The sequence below is a fragment of the Pseudonaja textilis genome, chromosome 1 (genome assembly GCF_049901715.1).
Source record: "Pseudonaja textilis isolate UNSWEBS1 chromosome 1, rPseTex1.2, whole genome shotgun sequence".
Taxonomy (NCBI): domain Eukaryota; kingdom Metazoa; phylum Chordata; class Lepidosauria; order Squamata; family Elapidae; genus Pseudonaja; species Pseudonaja textilis.
The window spans coordinates 6,582,339-6,597,866 of record NC_141990.1 but is presented as its reverse complement, the minus strand read 5'-3'; the positions used below and the strand labels follow the sequence as shown (position 1 = coordinate 6,597,866).

Below are 15,528 nucleotides of genomic sequence, written 5' to 3'. Positions count from 1 at the left end.
GGATCACTGGTGGTCCGTGAAAATTTTTCGGTGATCTGCAGAGAAATGTCACCCCCAAAGCACCCCTCCAAAGCAATTAATCTAGACTGTGCGGGAATATAAGGCTGTGCCGCCCACATGGCCTGTGGGAACACAAGGCTTGCATCGCTTGCATTGCAAACAACACAAGGTAGTGAAGGGAGGGGGGGAAGGGAGGGGAGGAACTTGCCCCACTTGCTCCATGAGCCTCGCCCCCCCCTCCCAGAACAGAGCTGGAGATGGTATCCTGCGATCCCAAATAAAGAATGATCGATCGGTAGGAAAACAGGGCGTTGAATTTTCCTGCAGACTTTTTGGGGGATTTTCCCAGTCTCTGGTCTGCAGGATTTAAAATTATGAGTTTGGTGGTCCCTGAGGTCCAAAAGGTTGGCGAGGGTAAGAGTTGGAACAGTTTATTTGCAGGATGTAAGGAGTCTGTAGATATTTTCACAGCCTTCTTTTTGACTCATGCAGTATACAGGTCCTCAAAGCACCTTTGGGATCCCGTTGATTTTGCTTGCTGGCTGAGAAGGTCACAAATGGCAATCACATGATCTGGGATGCTGCCACCCACTCTTGTCAGTACAGGTGGTCCTCAACTTACGACCACAACAATTGAGCCCAAAATGTAGGTTGCTAAGTGAGAAGTTGGTTAAGTGACTTTTGCCCTATTTTACGACTTCTCACCACAATCATTGCAGTTCTTAAATTAGTAACAGCATTGTTAAGTGAATCTGGTTTCCCCATTGACTTTGCTTGTCAGAAGGTCGCAAAAGATGATTGAATGACCCTGGGACACCGTTAACTGTCATAAAAGTGAGTCAGTTGCCAAGCATCTGAATGTAAATCATGTAACCATGGGAATGCTGCAACGGTTGTAAGTGTGAAAAATGGTCATCAATCCACTTTTTTTCAGTGCCTTTGTAACTTTGAATGGTCACTAAATGAACTGTTTAAGTCGAATTGCCAAGCACCCCAATTTTGGTTACAGGACTTTGAGTATGCTGTCATAGTTGTCTGTAAATGTGAGGACTGGTTGAAAGTCACTTTTTTTCAATGCCGTCATAAATGAATGGTTGTAAATCAAAAACTTGGATTTCTCTGCAGAAAATATATTTGTTGTGGTTCGCCAGCAGCAGGTGCGGATGGCTGAGGTCTCGGAGAGCGAGGACTCAGATGAGGGGCCTGCGTGTGATGCAGGGATGGGGCCAGGACCATCAGGAAGTACAATGATGCCTTCGGAGATTGTGGAGGCTGGCAGCAGTGATGAAGAGGACCTCAAGGAGCCTGTGCCAAGTGCTCATGTGCGCAAGGCTGCTCAAGGAAAGAGCAGCTGCATCAGCACGGGTGAGCCAGGAGTAAGGCTGCAAGGGAGTAAGGCTGCCCCTCCCTTAAGAGATAAAAGCCAGCTGAGAAACTGGAGTTCTTTGCAGGAAGCAAATAAGTTTTCGCACTCAAGCCTTGTGGATGTTCGGAATATCTTGGTTGGTGTTTGGAGACCTTTTGAGTTTGAAATATTTCTTGGCAACTTTATCTAGTGTTCGTGGCAGCCTTGCACAACCTTGCTCGTTCTTAACAGAGACAGTTAGTTAGAAACAGCCTTTTGACCGGGAAGGAACAAATTCATAATCATTAAAAGGTTTTGCTGTTACCTCTGTTTTGTGTTTGTTTCCTTGGAACAAGGTTTGGGTCAGAACAACATTATAATAGTAGTAGTAGTAGTAGTAGTAGTAGTAATAATAATAATAATAATAATAATAATAATAATAATAATAAATAGTCAGAAACCACAAGCTGTTTTGGGGTGGGGGGGAGGCAGGACTGAAGAGCAAGCAAGGGCAGTAGAATAAATTAACGTTTTGCAGAACTGTGGCTGGGGAATTCTGGGAGTTGAATTCCACCGATCTCAAACTGCTGGCTGAGGAATTCTGGGAGTTGTAGTCCACACGTTTTAAAGTTGTTGGAAGTTGAGAAACACTGCCATCACTCCTCCCATCATCGCCACTGCCCATCTTGCTCGCTCAAAGATCATGAGGCGCCAGAGGGTCGGTGTCAAGGGATCAAGGCCTCTACCAGTTCGAAAGGCCCTTTTCCTTCATGGTATTGCATCATCGCAGCCAACTGAATGTGAATTCGTCAAATTCTTGGATCAGCCGGCGGAATTCACGCCGCCCCTTTAAGAGGCTACTAGATTGTTGCCGAAAGGAAGCCCGGGAGAGCGAGGCCGTAAGGTATCTAGGCAACCGAAGGATACCGGAAGTCGCGCTAGCGAGCCGCTTTCGTTGGCGCTTCCAGCTCGCCACTGATTGGTAGAAAAAGCCGGAAGTGGGGCTGACGCAGCCGAGGCGGGAAGGAAGGATCGAAGTCGGAGAAAAAAGAGCGAAAAAGCGTTTGGAATTCTGAGGTAACTCTTCTTGCGCGCGCTGAGAAGAGGGGCGCGTATTGGCTCCTCCGCGTTAGACGAGTCCAAAAACCGGGTGGCAGGCGGGGTGGGGAGAGCATCGCGCCTTTCGACTCTTCCATTCCGAAGGGAGAGGGGGGGAATTGTTTTAAACCACGTCCGTTTTTGCGCCTTTCAGTTTCTCCGCCATAAAAGGATTTTTGAAGGATCGAAAAGTGGGGCGTGGGAGAAGAGTGGGGAATAAAATGCCCTCTCTAGCGTTTAGTGAGTCAAAAGTCATAATTTTCATGTGGGGGAGGGGTGTTGGAAAGAATCCGCCATCCCTTAAGTAAAGTTTGCTTTCTCTGGTGCATCAATTCCTTTTTTAAAAAGATGGAGTGCAATATAATACTAGCAGTAATCATACTTTTCATGCCATCAAATATCCACATCTGCCTACGAATAAAAGATGAATATAAAAACAAACCATACGTTCAACATGAACCTATTGGATATGATAGAAACAGGCGGAAATACTGGTTCCTGAACAGGAAGATTCAGAATGTGAAAAGCATAAGAGAATCTGGTACTATACCACAAAAGTACAGCTGGCAGAATTAACTGAATGCCTAGACCAGGGGTGTCCAACCTTGGCAACTTTGAGACTTGTGGACTTCAACTCCCAGAATTCCTCAGCCAGCAAAGCTGGCTGAGGAATTCTGGGAGTTGAAGTCCACAAGTCTCAAAGTTGCCAAGGTTGGACACCCCTTGCCTAGACAAAGATTACTGGGAAGCTGATATCTGCAAAACTCTGGAAGAAATGCGTGAGGAATTTTATCAGCTCATGGATAGAACAGAAGACCTTATTAATAAAGCAAGGGGCAGCAACCAGTCTTTTCTTGGAGCAGCAAATGAAATTATGGAAGCAGTCAAAGGCAGAAAAGGGGAACTATTAGAGGGCAGAAGCTCAGTTGCTGATGAAGAAAAAGCGACAGTTGATAATAAAGAGTGCACAGATACTGAGAATGAAAAAGAAGAACTTTCAAAACAACAGATGGAGGTCAACAAGGAAATAGTAGGAGAGGAAAGTTCTGAAAAAGGAGGAAAGGAAGAATCAGGAGATGCATGTGATGAAAACAATTCTGTACCATCACTTCCTGGAAGCAGCATCACAAATATTTCTGCAGAAGAGGCTGATGCTTCTGAAGAGAAGAATACAGCAGGATGCGATTCAGAAATTCCTGATGATAATAAGGCAGACAAAAACATGGCATCAGAAGATCTTAAGGATATTTCAGATGAAACAGCTAAGACAATTCCTAAAATGAACTTTGATTTATCTGCTGAAGCACTTTTATCAGACCCAGAAAACAGCAGTAGCAATGAACCAAATTCTGTGCAGAGTGAATCTGTGAAGAATTCTGATGAAGTGAAAACCACTGAAGGAGGTTCTCAGAACTCAGAGGAGGCCCGGCAAAAATCTGGGGCCGCTGAGCGGTCGGGTGAGGCTAGAAGAAAAATCCTAGTGTTTTAATCACGGTGAGAGAGGTTCGCCTGCGGAATTACAGCGGGGCAGTAGAATGAATCTTAGTTAGGCAGAAGGCTAATGGTACCAGGAATCTCCCAAACAAGTGGAATAGGCATTCCAGGTTCAACACGAATGGTCACTAGATTACGAAATCCAGATAGCAAACTCAGCCAGCTGAAAAGTCAGCAGGTTGCTGCTGCAGCACATGAAGCAAATAAAAGATGAATAAAATGCCAAATCCTGTCTACACATCTGGCTGAAAGTGCAACAACCCATGATAAGAGATTGCACAGACTGACTACAAGGAGCGGCATGTGAAAGTAGCAACAACGATGCATTGGAAGAACAAGAAAATACCATTTGCTTCCAGGCAGCAACTGGTGGGATCATAAAATGGAAAAAATCATAGAAAATGAAGACTGGGATTTTAGAATATAATCTGACAGGCACCTGCCATATAATACCTCAGACTTAACAATTGTCGATAAAAGACAAAAATGTTGAATGGTGAATGTGGCAGTACCCGAGACAGCGGAAGAGAAGAGAAAGAACTGGAGAAGATAACAAAATACAAAAACCCACAAATAGAAATAGAACAACTGCTGCAAAAGAAAGCAAGGATAGTATTAATAGTAATAGGCCCCTTGGGTGCAACCCTAAAACATTTGGAGCATCCTTTGAGCACCATCAGCATTGACAAATTCACCACCAGTCAATTTCAAAAGGCAGCTTCCCTCAGAACAGCTGACATTCTGCAATGATACCTTTATACATCACCAAAAAATGTTATTTGTCTATCCCGATTCCTTGGGAAGGACGCTTTAGATGAATTAAAAAGCCAAATGCAGTTTAAATATCTGGCTGAGTGTGCGATCAACAATATTAATAACTATGCCAAACACTCCTGGGCACCTTACAAGATATCAAATAGACCAGGGGTCCCCAACCACCGGGCCGCGGACCAGTACCGGTCCATGGAACATTTCCTACCGGGCTGCCGGTTTGCTGGGCGCCGCCATCTTGTTTGACAAGAAAGTGCTTCCGGGTGAGCTTTTCCAGTTGGAAAGCGGCGTTTGGTCCTGAAGGAATCTCGCGCCTTAGTTTCATCGAAGGGGGCTTTGAACGAAACTAAGGCGCGAGGATTCTTTCAGCACCTAAGGCAAGGCGAGCTGAGCGACCGTCCCGGAAGTCTCCGCGAAGCCCTTCGACAAAGATACAAAGGAGGAATTGAAGCGGGATGGCTGGCCGGCCGGTCGCCGACTCACCTTGCCTTGTCATGCGTGCTGATGCCGGTACCGGGCCGTGGATCATTTTGTATGCGGCCGGGACAAAAAGGTTGGGGACCACTGAAATAGACAATCAAACAATTAAAACTTAAGATTGGTCGTCCCACAAGTGCTTTTCCAAAAGACAACTGGACTTTTGAAAGTCCAGTTGCCTTTTGAAATAGCACTTTTGGGACAACCATGACCTGGATGACTGAGAATCTCCAGAGACCAGAAGTTCACAAACTTTTGGGCACCAGGGACCGATTCCATAGAGGTTTTTCTGTGGACCAGAGAGTTTTTGCATGCTGCCTGCATCCCACGGATGGGGCTTCACTTGTTTGCGTGGCCCAGTTGCTGGCATGCCATGTCCCAGTGCCAGTCCACAGACTGGGGGAACCCCTGCCCTAGACATTAAGATTGGTTGCCACTCAGAGTCATTTTCTGAGATTGGTGGCCATAAAAATTGAGTAAATAAAAACAGAACAAATAAAAATGAGAAAATTAACAGCATGGACAAACAAACAAAAAATAACCCTAACCATCCAAAAACATGACAGGTTCCACAAATGCGGCAACTGCACAACTGAACTCAAACTATACAATATATGGAACATTTGTTTCTCTTTCCGAGCATAGTTCCACTCAACTTGTTATTTCTTTAAAATGATCCCGAGTAGGGCTTATTTTCCATGTGGATTTTTTTGAGGTGGTTGCTAACATTTTGGCTTTGCTTGGCAGGTTTTTTGACCAAGTTGAAACAGTTCTTAAGCGATTCAGCTTTCATCTTACCTACCGCTACTTCTTTCTGAGGTTAATGCCTAAACTAAAACCAGAGATGATTTCAAACATGAAGGCCTGTGCACCTCTTTGCAGTCTGTTCTTGAGGTCCCTTTTTGCAATGCCTATCCAACTGCATCCACAGGTTTTTTGATGTGGTTTTAATCATGTAGAAATGTAAGATCTGACCGATAATTAAAACTTACTTATGTTTATTTAGAAATAACCATACAGTTTTTGAAAAGATCTGATCTAGCCTTCCTTCTATTGGGGATTTTCAAATTCTCAGTTGAAACTTTTTATTGGTTTAAAAGGCTGTAGAGTCATGGTTGTCCCAAGTGTGTTTTTTCAGGAGGCAACTGGATTTTTTTGTTTTTTTCTTTGAAGACGTTTCGCTCCTCATCTAAGAAACTTCTTCAGCTCTGGCTGGATGGTGGGGAATGGAAGGATTTATATTCCTTGCAGACAGCTGGTCATTTGCATTCTTTTTGGAGAGTCGTTGAGGCCGTTTGAAGGTTTGTCTGTATCCTCAGAATCACCTGAGTAATCCTAATGGTTCCTGAAGTCTGCAATCCCTCTGGGAATCCATTCATATTCTCACACCAGCCCAAGGGTGTTCATCCCAAATTGCATAGCTAAAAGTCGGTAGAGATTCTCAGTCATTCGGGTCATGTTTGTCTCAAAAGTGCTTTTTCAGGAGGTAGCTGGACTTTCTTGTTTTTTTCTTTGAAGACTTTTCTTTTTAGATTAGTTTATATCCCTCTTTATCATTTTTACAAATAACTCAAGGTGGTGAACTTATTCAACACACCTTCCTCCTCCTCCTGTTTTCACAACAACAAACCTGGGAGATGAGCTGCGCCGAGAGAGAGTAACTGGCCCAACGTCACCCAGTTAAGGCATGACTAGAACACACAGGTTCCTAGTGATTGGCCAAAGTCATCCAGCTGGCTTTCATGACTGAGGCAGGATTGGAACTCAACAGTTTATATTTTAAAACTCTGCTTCTTTTTTCTTGAAGGTGGACGCCCTAAGTCAATGCAATTATGGCATCACGAACGTCAGAATACACCATTGGTGGTGTAAAAATTCTCTTCCCTTGTAAGGCTTATCCATCGCAACTTGCTATGATGAATGCAGTAAGTGTGAAAAGCAATTATTTTATAGCAGTCATTGTAAGGTTATGCTTGGGTTGTGCAGTGGCCTAGAGGTGGAGCTCTCTCGCCTCGCAATCAGGAGGCTGTGAGTTCGATCCTAGGTAGAGGCAGACATTTCTCTCTCTCTGGGCATAACGAGAATATATCTGCTGGAAAAAACCTCCACATTGGCAACAGGAAGGGCATCTGGCCAGTAAACACTCAGCCCCATTCAGTTGTCTAGGCTCTACCCCGCAAGGGGTTATGGGGTCGTTAAAATGATTGTTATGATGATTGAAAGTTATGATGATTGTAAGGTTATACTCTACAACAGTGTTTCTCAACCTTGCAACTTCCAACTCTAAGAATTGTTAGGTGCATGTAGCCAGTCAGCATGCTGGATGGGGAATTCTGGGAATTGAAGTCCACCCTTCTTAAAATTGCCCAGATAGAGAAACGCCGCTTTGCAGTTGCAAACAAAAGATTTTCTCTGGCTTCCCTGACCTTTTTCTGTCTTTCAGCTTTTAAAAGCTGTGCTTGGTGTTTGTTTTTCAAAAAAAGAAAAAGCAACAAGATTCAATTCAAAACTTTTAAATCATAGTGAAAGTTATTAGCCTTCTTTTGTGACCTTTTTTTTTTTGCCCTAGTTGTTAAGTGAATCACTGCAATTGTTAACAGGTTGTTAAGCAGATCTGGCTTCCCTCGTTATTTTATTGGTTGGACTCCGGCCGGGAAGGTTGCAAATGATGAGCACGTGACCCTGGGACTCTGCAGGCTATTTAAGTCAGAAGTGAAAAGTTTTTAATACAGTATTGGGGAGTCGGGATCCAACCTTTCACACTGAGTAGAAATTGCATTTGCTGTCGAAATTCCATGCTTTCAAATAGATAGCCATCTACGTTATTTTTCAAATTCGGTTCTGCTGTGAATCAAATCAGGGAACCAGTTTGAAAGCAACAGGTAAATCAGATCTTCAGGTGTTCTTAGTTGCCATCTTGCAGCCAACAAAAGAAAGGCAGCCGCTTTTTTTCCCCCCGTACTGGCAAAATTCATTTCCTTCTTTACAGATTGTGAAGGGGTTGAGCTCCAAGCAACACTGCCTGCTAGAGAGTCCCACTGGAAGTGGGAAAAGCTTGGCGCTGCTCTGTTCTGCACTGGCCTGGCAGCAGTCACTCTATGGTGAGGCCTGGGGTGGGCTTGTTTCATCCCATCAAGACTTTCTTTTGGCTTCATTCTTCCTGCTAATTTTATGTCTGTCTATATAAATATACTAGCCCGATAACCGTGCTTTGTTATGAAACTATGTGGTCGGGCTTAATTTATGGAGAGGAAAATAAGGGGGAAAAAGAATTCTGCTTCTGCCTACCAGTATCTATCGGTATTCATCTGGCTAGCGTCCTGTCAGTGTGTGAGAGAGTTGAGGGCTGTGTGGAAACTGAAACCTATTAGCTGTGTGAGCAAGAAAGAGACAGCGAGGAGCCTGGGCGTGGCTCAACTGTCAGTTCAACTGCTCTGTACTAAAACTGCTTGGTGCTGGGAAACTGAAACTGAAACTCTGTTTTGCATTTTGAAGAGATTTCTTTTCAGGTGGGGAGCGGGAGTAGAACTCTTTAGCATCAGAGCGTGTTAATAATAATATACGAAATACTAATAGCTCTGATGGTGATTTCGAAAAATCCTTTCTTAGTGAGCCCCTAGAAGCCAAGAGGAACATACATGCCAGATTTCAAGTTTGTAGGCTTTACAGTTCTGGAGATTTTGTGATGATGTGTGAGTGGTATTTCGCTTTTATATCGATAGATTCAAATCTATATTAATATGTATCCATTATCTATCCATCTATCCATGTCTGTCTGTCCGTCCATCCATCTATCTATCATCAATATCTATCTATCTATATCCATCTATCTCCATCTATCCATATCATCCATACCTATCTATCTGTCAGTCTGTCTATCATCTGTCTAGCCATCATATCTCTCTCTATATCCTGTCTGTCTGTCTGTCGGTCGGTCAGTCTGTCTGTCTGCCTATCTATCTATCTGCCTATCTATCTATCTGCCTATCTGCCTATCTATCTATCTGCCTATCTATCTATCTGCCTATCTATCTATCTATCTATCTATCTATCTATCTATCTATCTATCTATCATGTTTAAGAACAGTCCATCTCTTTCACAGAGAGACTCTGGGTGGTGTTGTGTACCGTAAAATATTAAAAGCCTAATAATAGTATATAAAATTTAAAAGAGGCAAGGGAAGTTAGCAAGTCACTTTTTTCAGTGCCACTGCAACTTTGAAACAGTCACTAAATGAATGGTTGTAAGCCAAGAATTACCTGTATTATTATTATTATTTTTTTAAAAAAAAACTTGCCTGCTGTTTAGAAAAACCACTGGATGACTTGTGCTCAAAAGAATGCAAGAAGACCGAGGCTTTGAAACTCTGCCGATGCCCATGCCATGCCAATAAATTGTCCAGTCAGGATCCAGAAGGAGGCTGCCAAACCACATCATCTTTCTTCCCCAGCCATGCAACAGAGACCTCATCAGGCGGTGGAAGTAGCTCAACCAGCAAAGGTATATAGTCTTACCTAAGGGGGCTTTTAAGGACACAGCCCTCCTTTATAACAGAATAATAGGTGTTGGAAGGGACTTTGGAGGTCTTCTGCTCCAACCTTTCCTCAGGCAGGAAACCCTATACCATTTCAGACAAGGGGCTGTTGATTATCTTCTTAAAAGCCACCAGGGATGGAGCCCCCACAAATTCTGGAGGCAAGCCATTCTACTGAGTAATTGTTACTGCTGTTAGAAAATTTCTCCTTAGTTCTAGGTTGCTTCTTTCCTTGATTAGTTTCCATCTGTTGCTTTATCCCTGGTTCTTGCTTCTCTTCCTTAGACTAGACATCCCCAGCTCCTGCAACCGTTCTTCATATGTTTTAGCCTCCAGCCCCCTCATCATCTTTGTTGCTCTTCTCTGCACTTTCTCTAGGGTTTCAACATGTTTTCTATTTTTACAGGTAGGCCTCAACTTATGACCCCAGTTGAGCCCCAAATTTAGGTTGCTGAGGGAGAAATTTGTTGAGTGAGCTTTGCCCCATTTGACGATTTTTCTTGCCACCATTGTTAAGTGAATCATTTCAGTTGTGAAGTTAGTCACACAGTTGTTAAGTGAATCGGGCTTCCCCATGGACTTTGCCTTTCAGAAGGTCGCAAAAGAGGACCACATGACCCTGGGACACTACAACTGTTATAAATGTGAGTCAGTTGTCAAGCATCTGAATGTAAATTCACGTGACCGTGGGGATGCTGCAAGGGTCCTAAGTTTGCAAAATGTTTGTAAGTCACTTTCTTCAGTGCTGCTGTAGCTTTGAACGGGGTCATTAAGTGAACTGTTGTAAGTCGAGGACTGCCTGTATTTCCTTCTTGTCTGCCAGGTTATGTTTTACTGTTGGATGGGATGCTTGTACAATTGTTTTCCCTTTCACCGTCTCCGTTTTGCTGTAATTCCTATTGCAGAAAGCGTCTCACGCATTACTTTGGCTTCAAAACTGTCTGCCAAACACCAAGCCTCATTCCACGAAGAAGATGACAGTGACAACGATTTTAAAGTGGAAAGGAAGAGGATCCGTCCACTCGAAACGGAGCAGCAGGTGAGCAATATATATACAGGCAGTCCTCACCTTACAGCCGCTTGTTTAGTGACCGTTTGAAGTTACAACGGCACTGAAACAAGTGTCCTCTGGCCATATATTCACGCGACTGATGGTCACATAATCAAAATTCATGCGCTTTACAACTGCCTCATATTTTATTATTTTTGTAGTGTTCTGGATAGTTCTTGACTTACAAATATTTGCTACAAATACTGGTTATAAATCCTAAACAACTCTGGAGCGCATGACAGTGAGGAACATCTCCCATAGTGCCAGCTTTTCATAGTGCCAGCTTTTTTCTCTTCAGGAAAGATCTTTCCATGCCGTGGCCTGAGATGCGCTACTTGGCACAAAAGAGACCTTTTCCCCAGTGGCTTTTGTGCTTTTCGCAGTGACCTCATCTCTTGAGGCACGGTGGCTCAGTGGCTTAATGGTGCTGGAGATGGTCTCTGCTCCAGCGGTTTGAGTCGTCGTAACTGTGTGGCAGGGTGAGGTCCCGTCGCTCACCTCAGCTTCTATCCAGTTAATAGGTCAAAGGCATGTTTTGTGCGAATAGATAAATAGGTACCACTTTGGTGGAGAGACAAGTTGGTGCTCTGTGCAGGCAGGCAAATTCCTGCTGGTTCTGAAGCTTCCCAGTTGCGGTACCTGTTTGCGAGGTGGCTCTTTAGAAGGGAAGGGGCCTTGGATGACATTGCAGGAAGAACTTCTTTTCTGTGGTGAACGAGCTCACCCTCCTTTGGCGCATCCTTGGGAAGCACACGAGCATTTCCTAGTGCAGAGCCGGAATGGTTCAACTCACCTTGGCCAACTTGCTGCAGGACAATTCAATTTAATCGTTTAAAATAATTAAAAAGACTATTTTAGTTTTTGTCCCTCCTTTGGCGTCCTGGAATTATTTAGTAGCCCTTGTCCCGCAGCAAGTTGGCTGCGGTGAGTTGTTGTAAACAGGAACAGATACCTTGACAGCCAAACTACTACTCAGCAATTGAAACTGTGGTCTCCTGGCTACTATAACAACACCATGTGCCAGTACAACAATGACAACAACTTCATCTCTTCAATTTTTCCAGTCCTCTGTTGCCGTTTCATTTTTAAATGGTTTGTTTTGATTACAAAAGTAAACATTTCATGTTGGGGAGGCAAGAGGCTGACTCTGTAAACCTCTTAGAGAGGGGCTGTAAAGCACTACGAAGTGGTATATAAGTCTAAATGCTGTTGCTAGTTGGGGAGGAAAAATAAAACGTTGCTTTTTTAGACTTTTAGCCTCCCAAATTCAAAGGCATGTTTGCATGGCTTATAGGCGAGAAAACGACACCGGCTGACCTCAGGAACCCAACTAACGGATGCTTCAGAAGTTCATGAGCAGCGAAAAAATGGGGAATTGACAGTGACTCTCGGAAAAACTGAGCCTCCCTCACGTAAAACAGTAAGTGTGATAATACTAGGATATTAAAGGCAAATTGCATTGGTTTGGAAGAGCTCAAGAGTTCAGCTCTGTGAAAAGATGCTTGGATTTTCTTGCCTCCTATTCTAGTTACAGGTAATCCTTGACTTACGACCATCCGAGTTATGATGGACGCCGAAAATTTACAGTTCCAAAGTTACAATGCCCCCTCATCCATCACTTGGCCAATGTTTTAGGTGCTGTTTGTTTATATTTCACATTCCTTAACTGCCCACCTCCCTTAGAGATGTGTTTTCATTTTTTTAAATTAAACTTATATGCCACCTATCTCGCTAATCCAGAGCGACCTTCGCTTCTGGGTTTTGGCAAAAATGCTCCACAGAGAACAAGGGCTTTGCTTAACGACCGCAGCACTCGTTTAACAACTGCTGCTGGCGGCCTATGGAGCTGGCAGCAGAGTCGTACAGTGGGGAGGAACATGGCCCAGTGCTGGAGTCTGGAGAGGGCTCAGACGAGGGATCTCCATCTGACACAGAGATGGGGCCAGGGCCATCGGAGTTATGTGCTGACTCCGGAGCCTCCAGAATCTGACATCAGCGAGGCAGAGGAACAGGGGGTAGCCTGTTCCCAGTGCGCGCTTGCGCAGAGCTGCCAGAAGGCAAGAACAGTTAAGACAAAAGGGGAGACTCGGGAGTAAGGCTTGGAGATGATTGGCCCCTCCCATAAGAGATAAAGGAGGAGCAAAGGGAGATGAGCCTTTGCAGGAAGCAACTTTGTTGGTTCTGGTCGGTTTAAACTCTGTGAAGCTCTGTGTTGACTTGGTGCTCCGTTTGCCCTGTACAGCTAATTGGCAATTTAGTCGATGGCAACATTTCAAGGGAGATGGAGGTGGATGCTTATCAGCCTTATCCCAAAAGACTGTGGCAGACTTCTGCTGGACTCTCCATAAACTGTTCGGGACTCATTACAGGCTGTGAATACATATAATTCACAGCCATTGAAATAATTAAAAAACGGTTTTTGGGAACAGCGTGTGATAGTTATTGTCTCAGGAAGCCTTGGTCAGAACAATAATAAAATCAGATGGTTTATGTAGGTGACCCCTTTGCAACCCTCACGATTTACGACGGTAATAGGCAGGTGCCTACGGGTAGTCCTCGACTTACAACAGTTGGTTTAGTGACCATTCGCAGTTACAACAACACTGAAAGAGGTGGTTTTTTTCATATTTGCGACCGTTGCAGCATTCTCCAATTGCTGAAAATTGACTTTGCTTGCCAGAAGGCCGCGAAAGGTTATCACATGACCCTGGGATGCCGCAACTTTCATAAATACGAACTTGTTGCCAAGCATCTGAATTTTGGTCACATGGGGATGGTGCAATGGTCGCAAGTGTGAAAAACCACCATAAGTCACTTTTTCCAGTGCCGTTGGAACTTCAAATGGACTGTTCTAAGTCAAGGACTAGTGGTGGGATTCAATTCTTTTTACTTCCGGTTCTGTGGGCGTGGCTTGGTGGGCGTGGCAGGGGAAGGATACTGTAAAATCTCCAGTCAGAGGCGGGATTGGCCGGTTCTCCAAACGACTCAAAATTTCCGCTACCGGTTCTCCCAGAACTGGTCAGAACCTGCTGAATCCCACTTCTGTTGAGTACTACCTGTATTATATCAATATGCCCCCATTTAAGCGGAAGAAGAAAGCTACAAAATACCTAAGATTTAAGAAAAGGACAGTAATTGTAGAGATACATTATTTCCTAGGGAGTTAATCAACTCTCTTGTTTTTGTGTTTGAAAAAGCATCTTCAAGATTTCTTTTGCCCTAGGTAACAGAAAGAAATTATGTAGTAATTTCTTAAAAAGTATGGTTTGGGGTCTTGAGGATTTTTCATTTATTTGTCTGTAGAGATTCTCAGTCCTCAGTTCATGGTTGCCCCAAAGGTGCTTTTTCAAGAGGCAACTAGACTTCCTTGGTTTTTTTTCTTTTCTTTTAAAGACATTTCGCTTCTCGTCCAAGAAGCTTCTTCAGCTCTGACAGGATCGTGGGAAATGGAAGGATTTATATTCCTTGCAGGCAGCTGGTCGTTTGCATCCTTTTAGAGGCTTGTTGAAGCACTTAAGAGTTTATCTGTATCCTCTGTCCTGGTTCCTGCAGTTTTTTGGAAATCCATCCCATCTCCCACACCATCCAAAGTTGTGTTCATCCCAAATTGCGTAGCTAAAAGTCTAGAGATTCTCTGTCATCCAGGTCATGGTTGTCCCAAAGGTGCTTTTTCAGGAGGCAACTGGACTTTCTTGTTGTTGTTTTTTTTTTTTGAGGATTTATTGTAATGTTTTTCAAACATTGCTGGCAAATTTAAGACACCTGGACTTCCACTCCTAACCAAGCTGACTAGGGAATTCTGGGAATTGAAGTCCACATGTCTTAAAAGTGGCCGAGTTTTAAAAACACTTATTTGTTACCACCCCCCTCCAAGGCAATTTAAGCTGGCCAAAAATGCCTGGAGAATTTTAGATAGCAGTTTACAAACTATTAAACGAGTAATAGTTGACAAGCTGTATTAGAGAACCAGTAGAAATCCATTCCAAGCACCCGAGCATCAAAAACATTAACAAACAGCCACAAAGTCGTGACAAAAAAAACCCAATTCCAGCCGTGAGAAAAAAAAGGAAGAGAATCAAGACTCCAGGGGTTACAAAGGTCAAGGATTGGAACCCCAGAGTAGCTAATTCAGACCCAAATATAGTTTTTTTAAACATCCGTTGCCTTTGCTGTTTAATATTCTTGCTTTTTGAGAAGCTTCTAAGCTCAACTGTTAATCCTGGGAGATTAACCAAAAAAAGGACTGTTTGTGTGGACAAATAAACCTGTTAATCCCTAGTAAACCTTTTCCAGCAATTGGGTGACCCCAGACCTACTGAATCTTTTTGAGGCTTTGTTGAGGGTCAGGCTGGGATCAGAAGCTGTCTCCCCATCAATGGTTCAGATCTTCTTGTGTCTCCTAAGGACTTGGGAATTCATCCATTGGAAGATCTAAGAGTGGTCATGTTCCCCCCCGTCCCGTCCCCCCCCAGCCAGTTACTTGGGACACCCTCCGAGGCGAGAAATGGCTGACTTTGAACCAACTTGGTCCAATTCTCCATGGACCAAAGAGCCTTAGACCTAGAGCCATTCCATCTTGCCAGGGTTCAGTTTCAGCCCTGTTTCTCATCCATCCCTATAATTGTAGGTCACCCTTCCGAAGCAAGCAGTGGGTTTCAGCATCTCACCCGCCCCATTTTATTATTTATTTGAGGCACTCTGGTTTCAGAAACATAAAAAACAGGACTCCTTAATGGTCTCTGAGCTTGGGTGTTTCC

General features: G+C 43.8%; 1 protein-coding gene across 2 annotated transcripts in view; it reads left to right on the top strand.

Moving 5' to 3' along the window:
- The first annotated feature begins 2,345 nt into the window (after nucleotides 1-2,345).
- The window catches only part of BRIP1 (BRCA1 interacting DNA helicase 1), a 103,128-nt gene continuing 89,945 nt past the window's right edge, over nucleotides 2,346-15,528 (top strand). For both annotated transcript variants that reach the window (XM_087925082.1, XM_087925079.1), the window contains exons 1-6: nucleotides 2,346-2,422; nucleotides 6,993-7,110; nucleotides 8,175-8,286; nucleotides 9,495-9,686; nucleotides 10,626-10,759; nucleotides 12,066-12,191. In XM_087925082.1, the coding sequence (XP_087781208.1) occupies nucleotides 7,018-7,110; nucleotides 8,175-8,286; nucleotides 9,495-9,686; nucleotides 10,626-10,759; nucleotides 12,066-12,191 (657 nt within the window). In that variant the 5' untranslated portion in view covers nucleotides 2,346-2,422; nucleotides 6,993-7,017. The remainder of the gene's footprint in view (nucleotides 2,423-6,992; nucleotides 7,111-8,174; nucleotides 8,287-9,494; nucleotides 9,687-10,625; nucleotides 10,760-12,065; nucleotides 12,192-15,528) is intronic.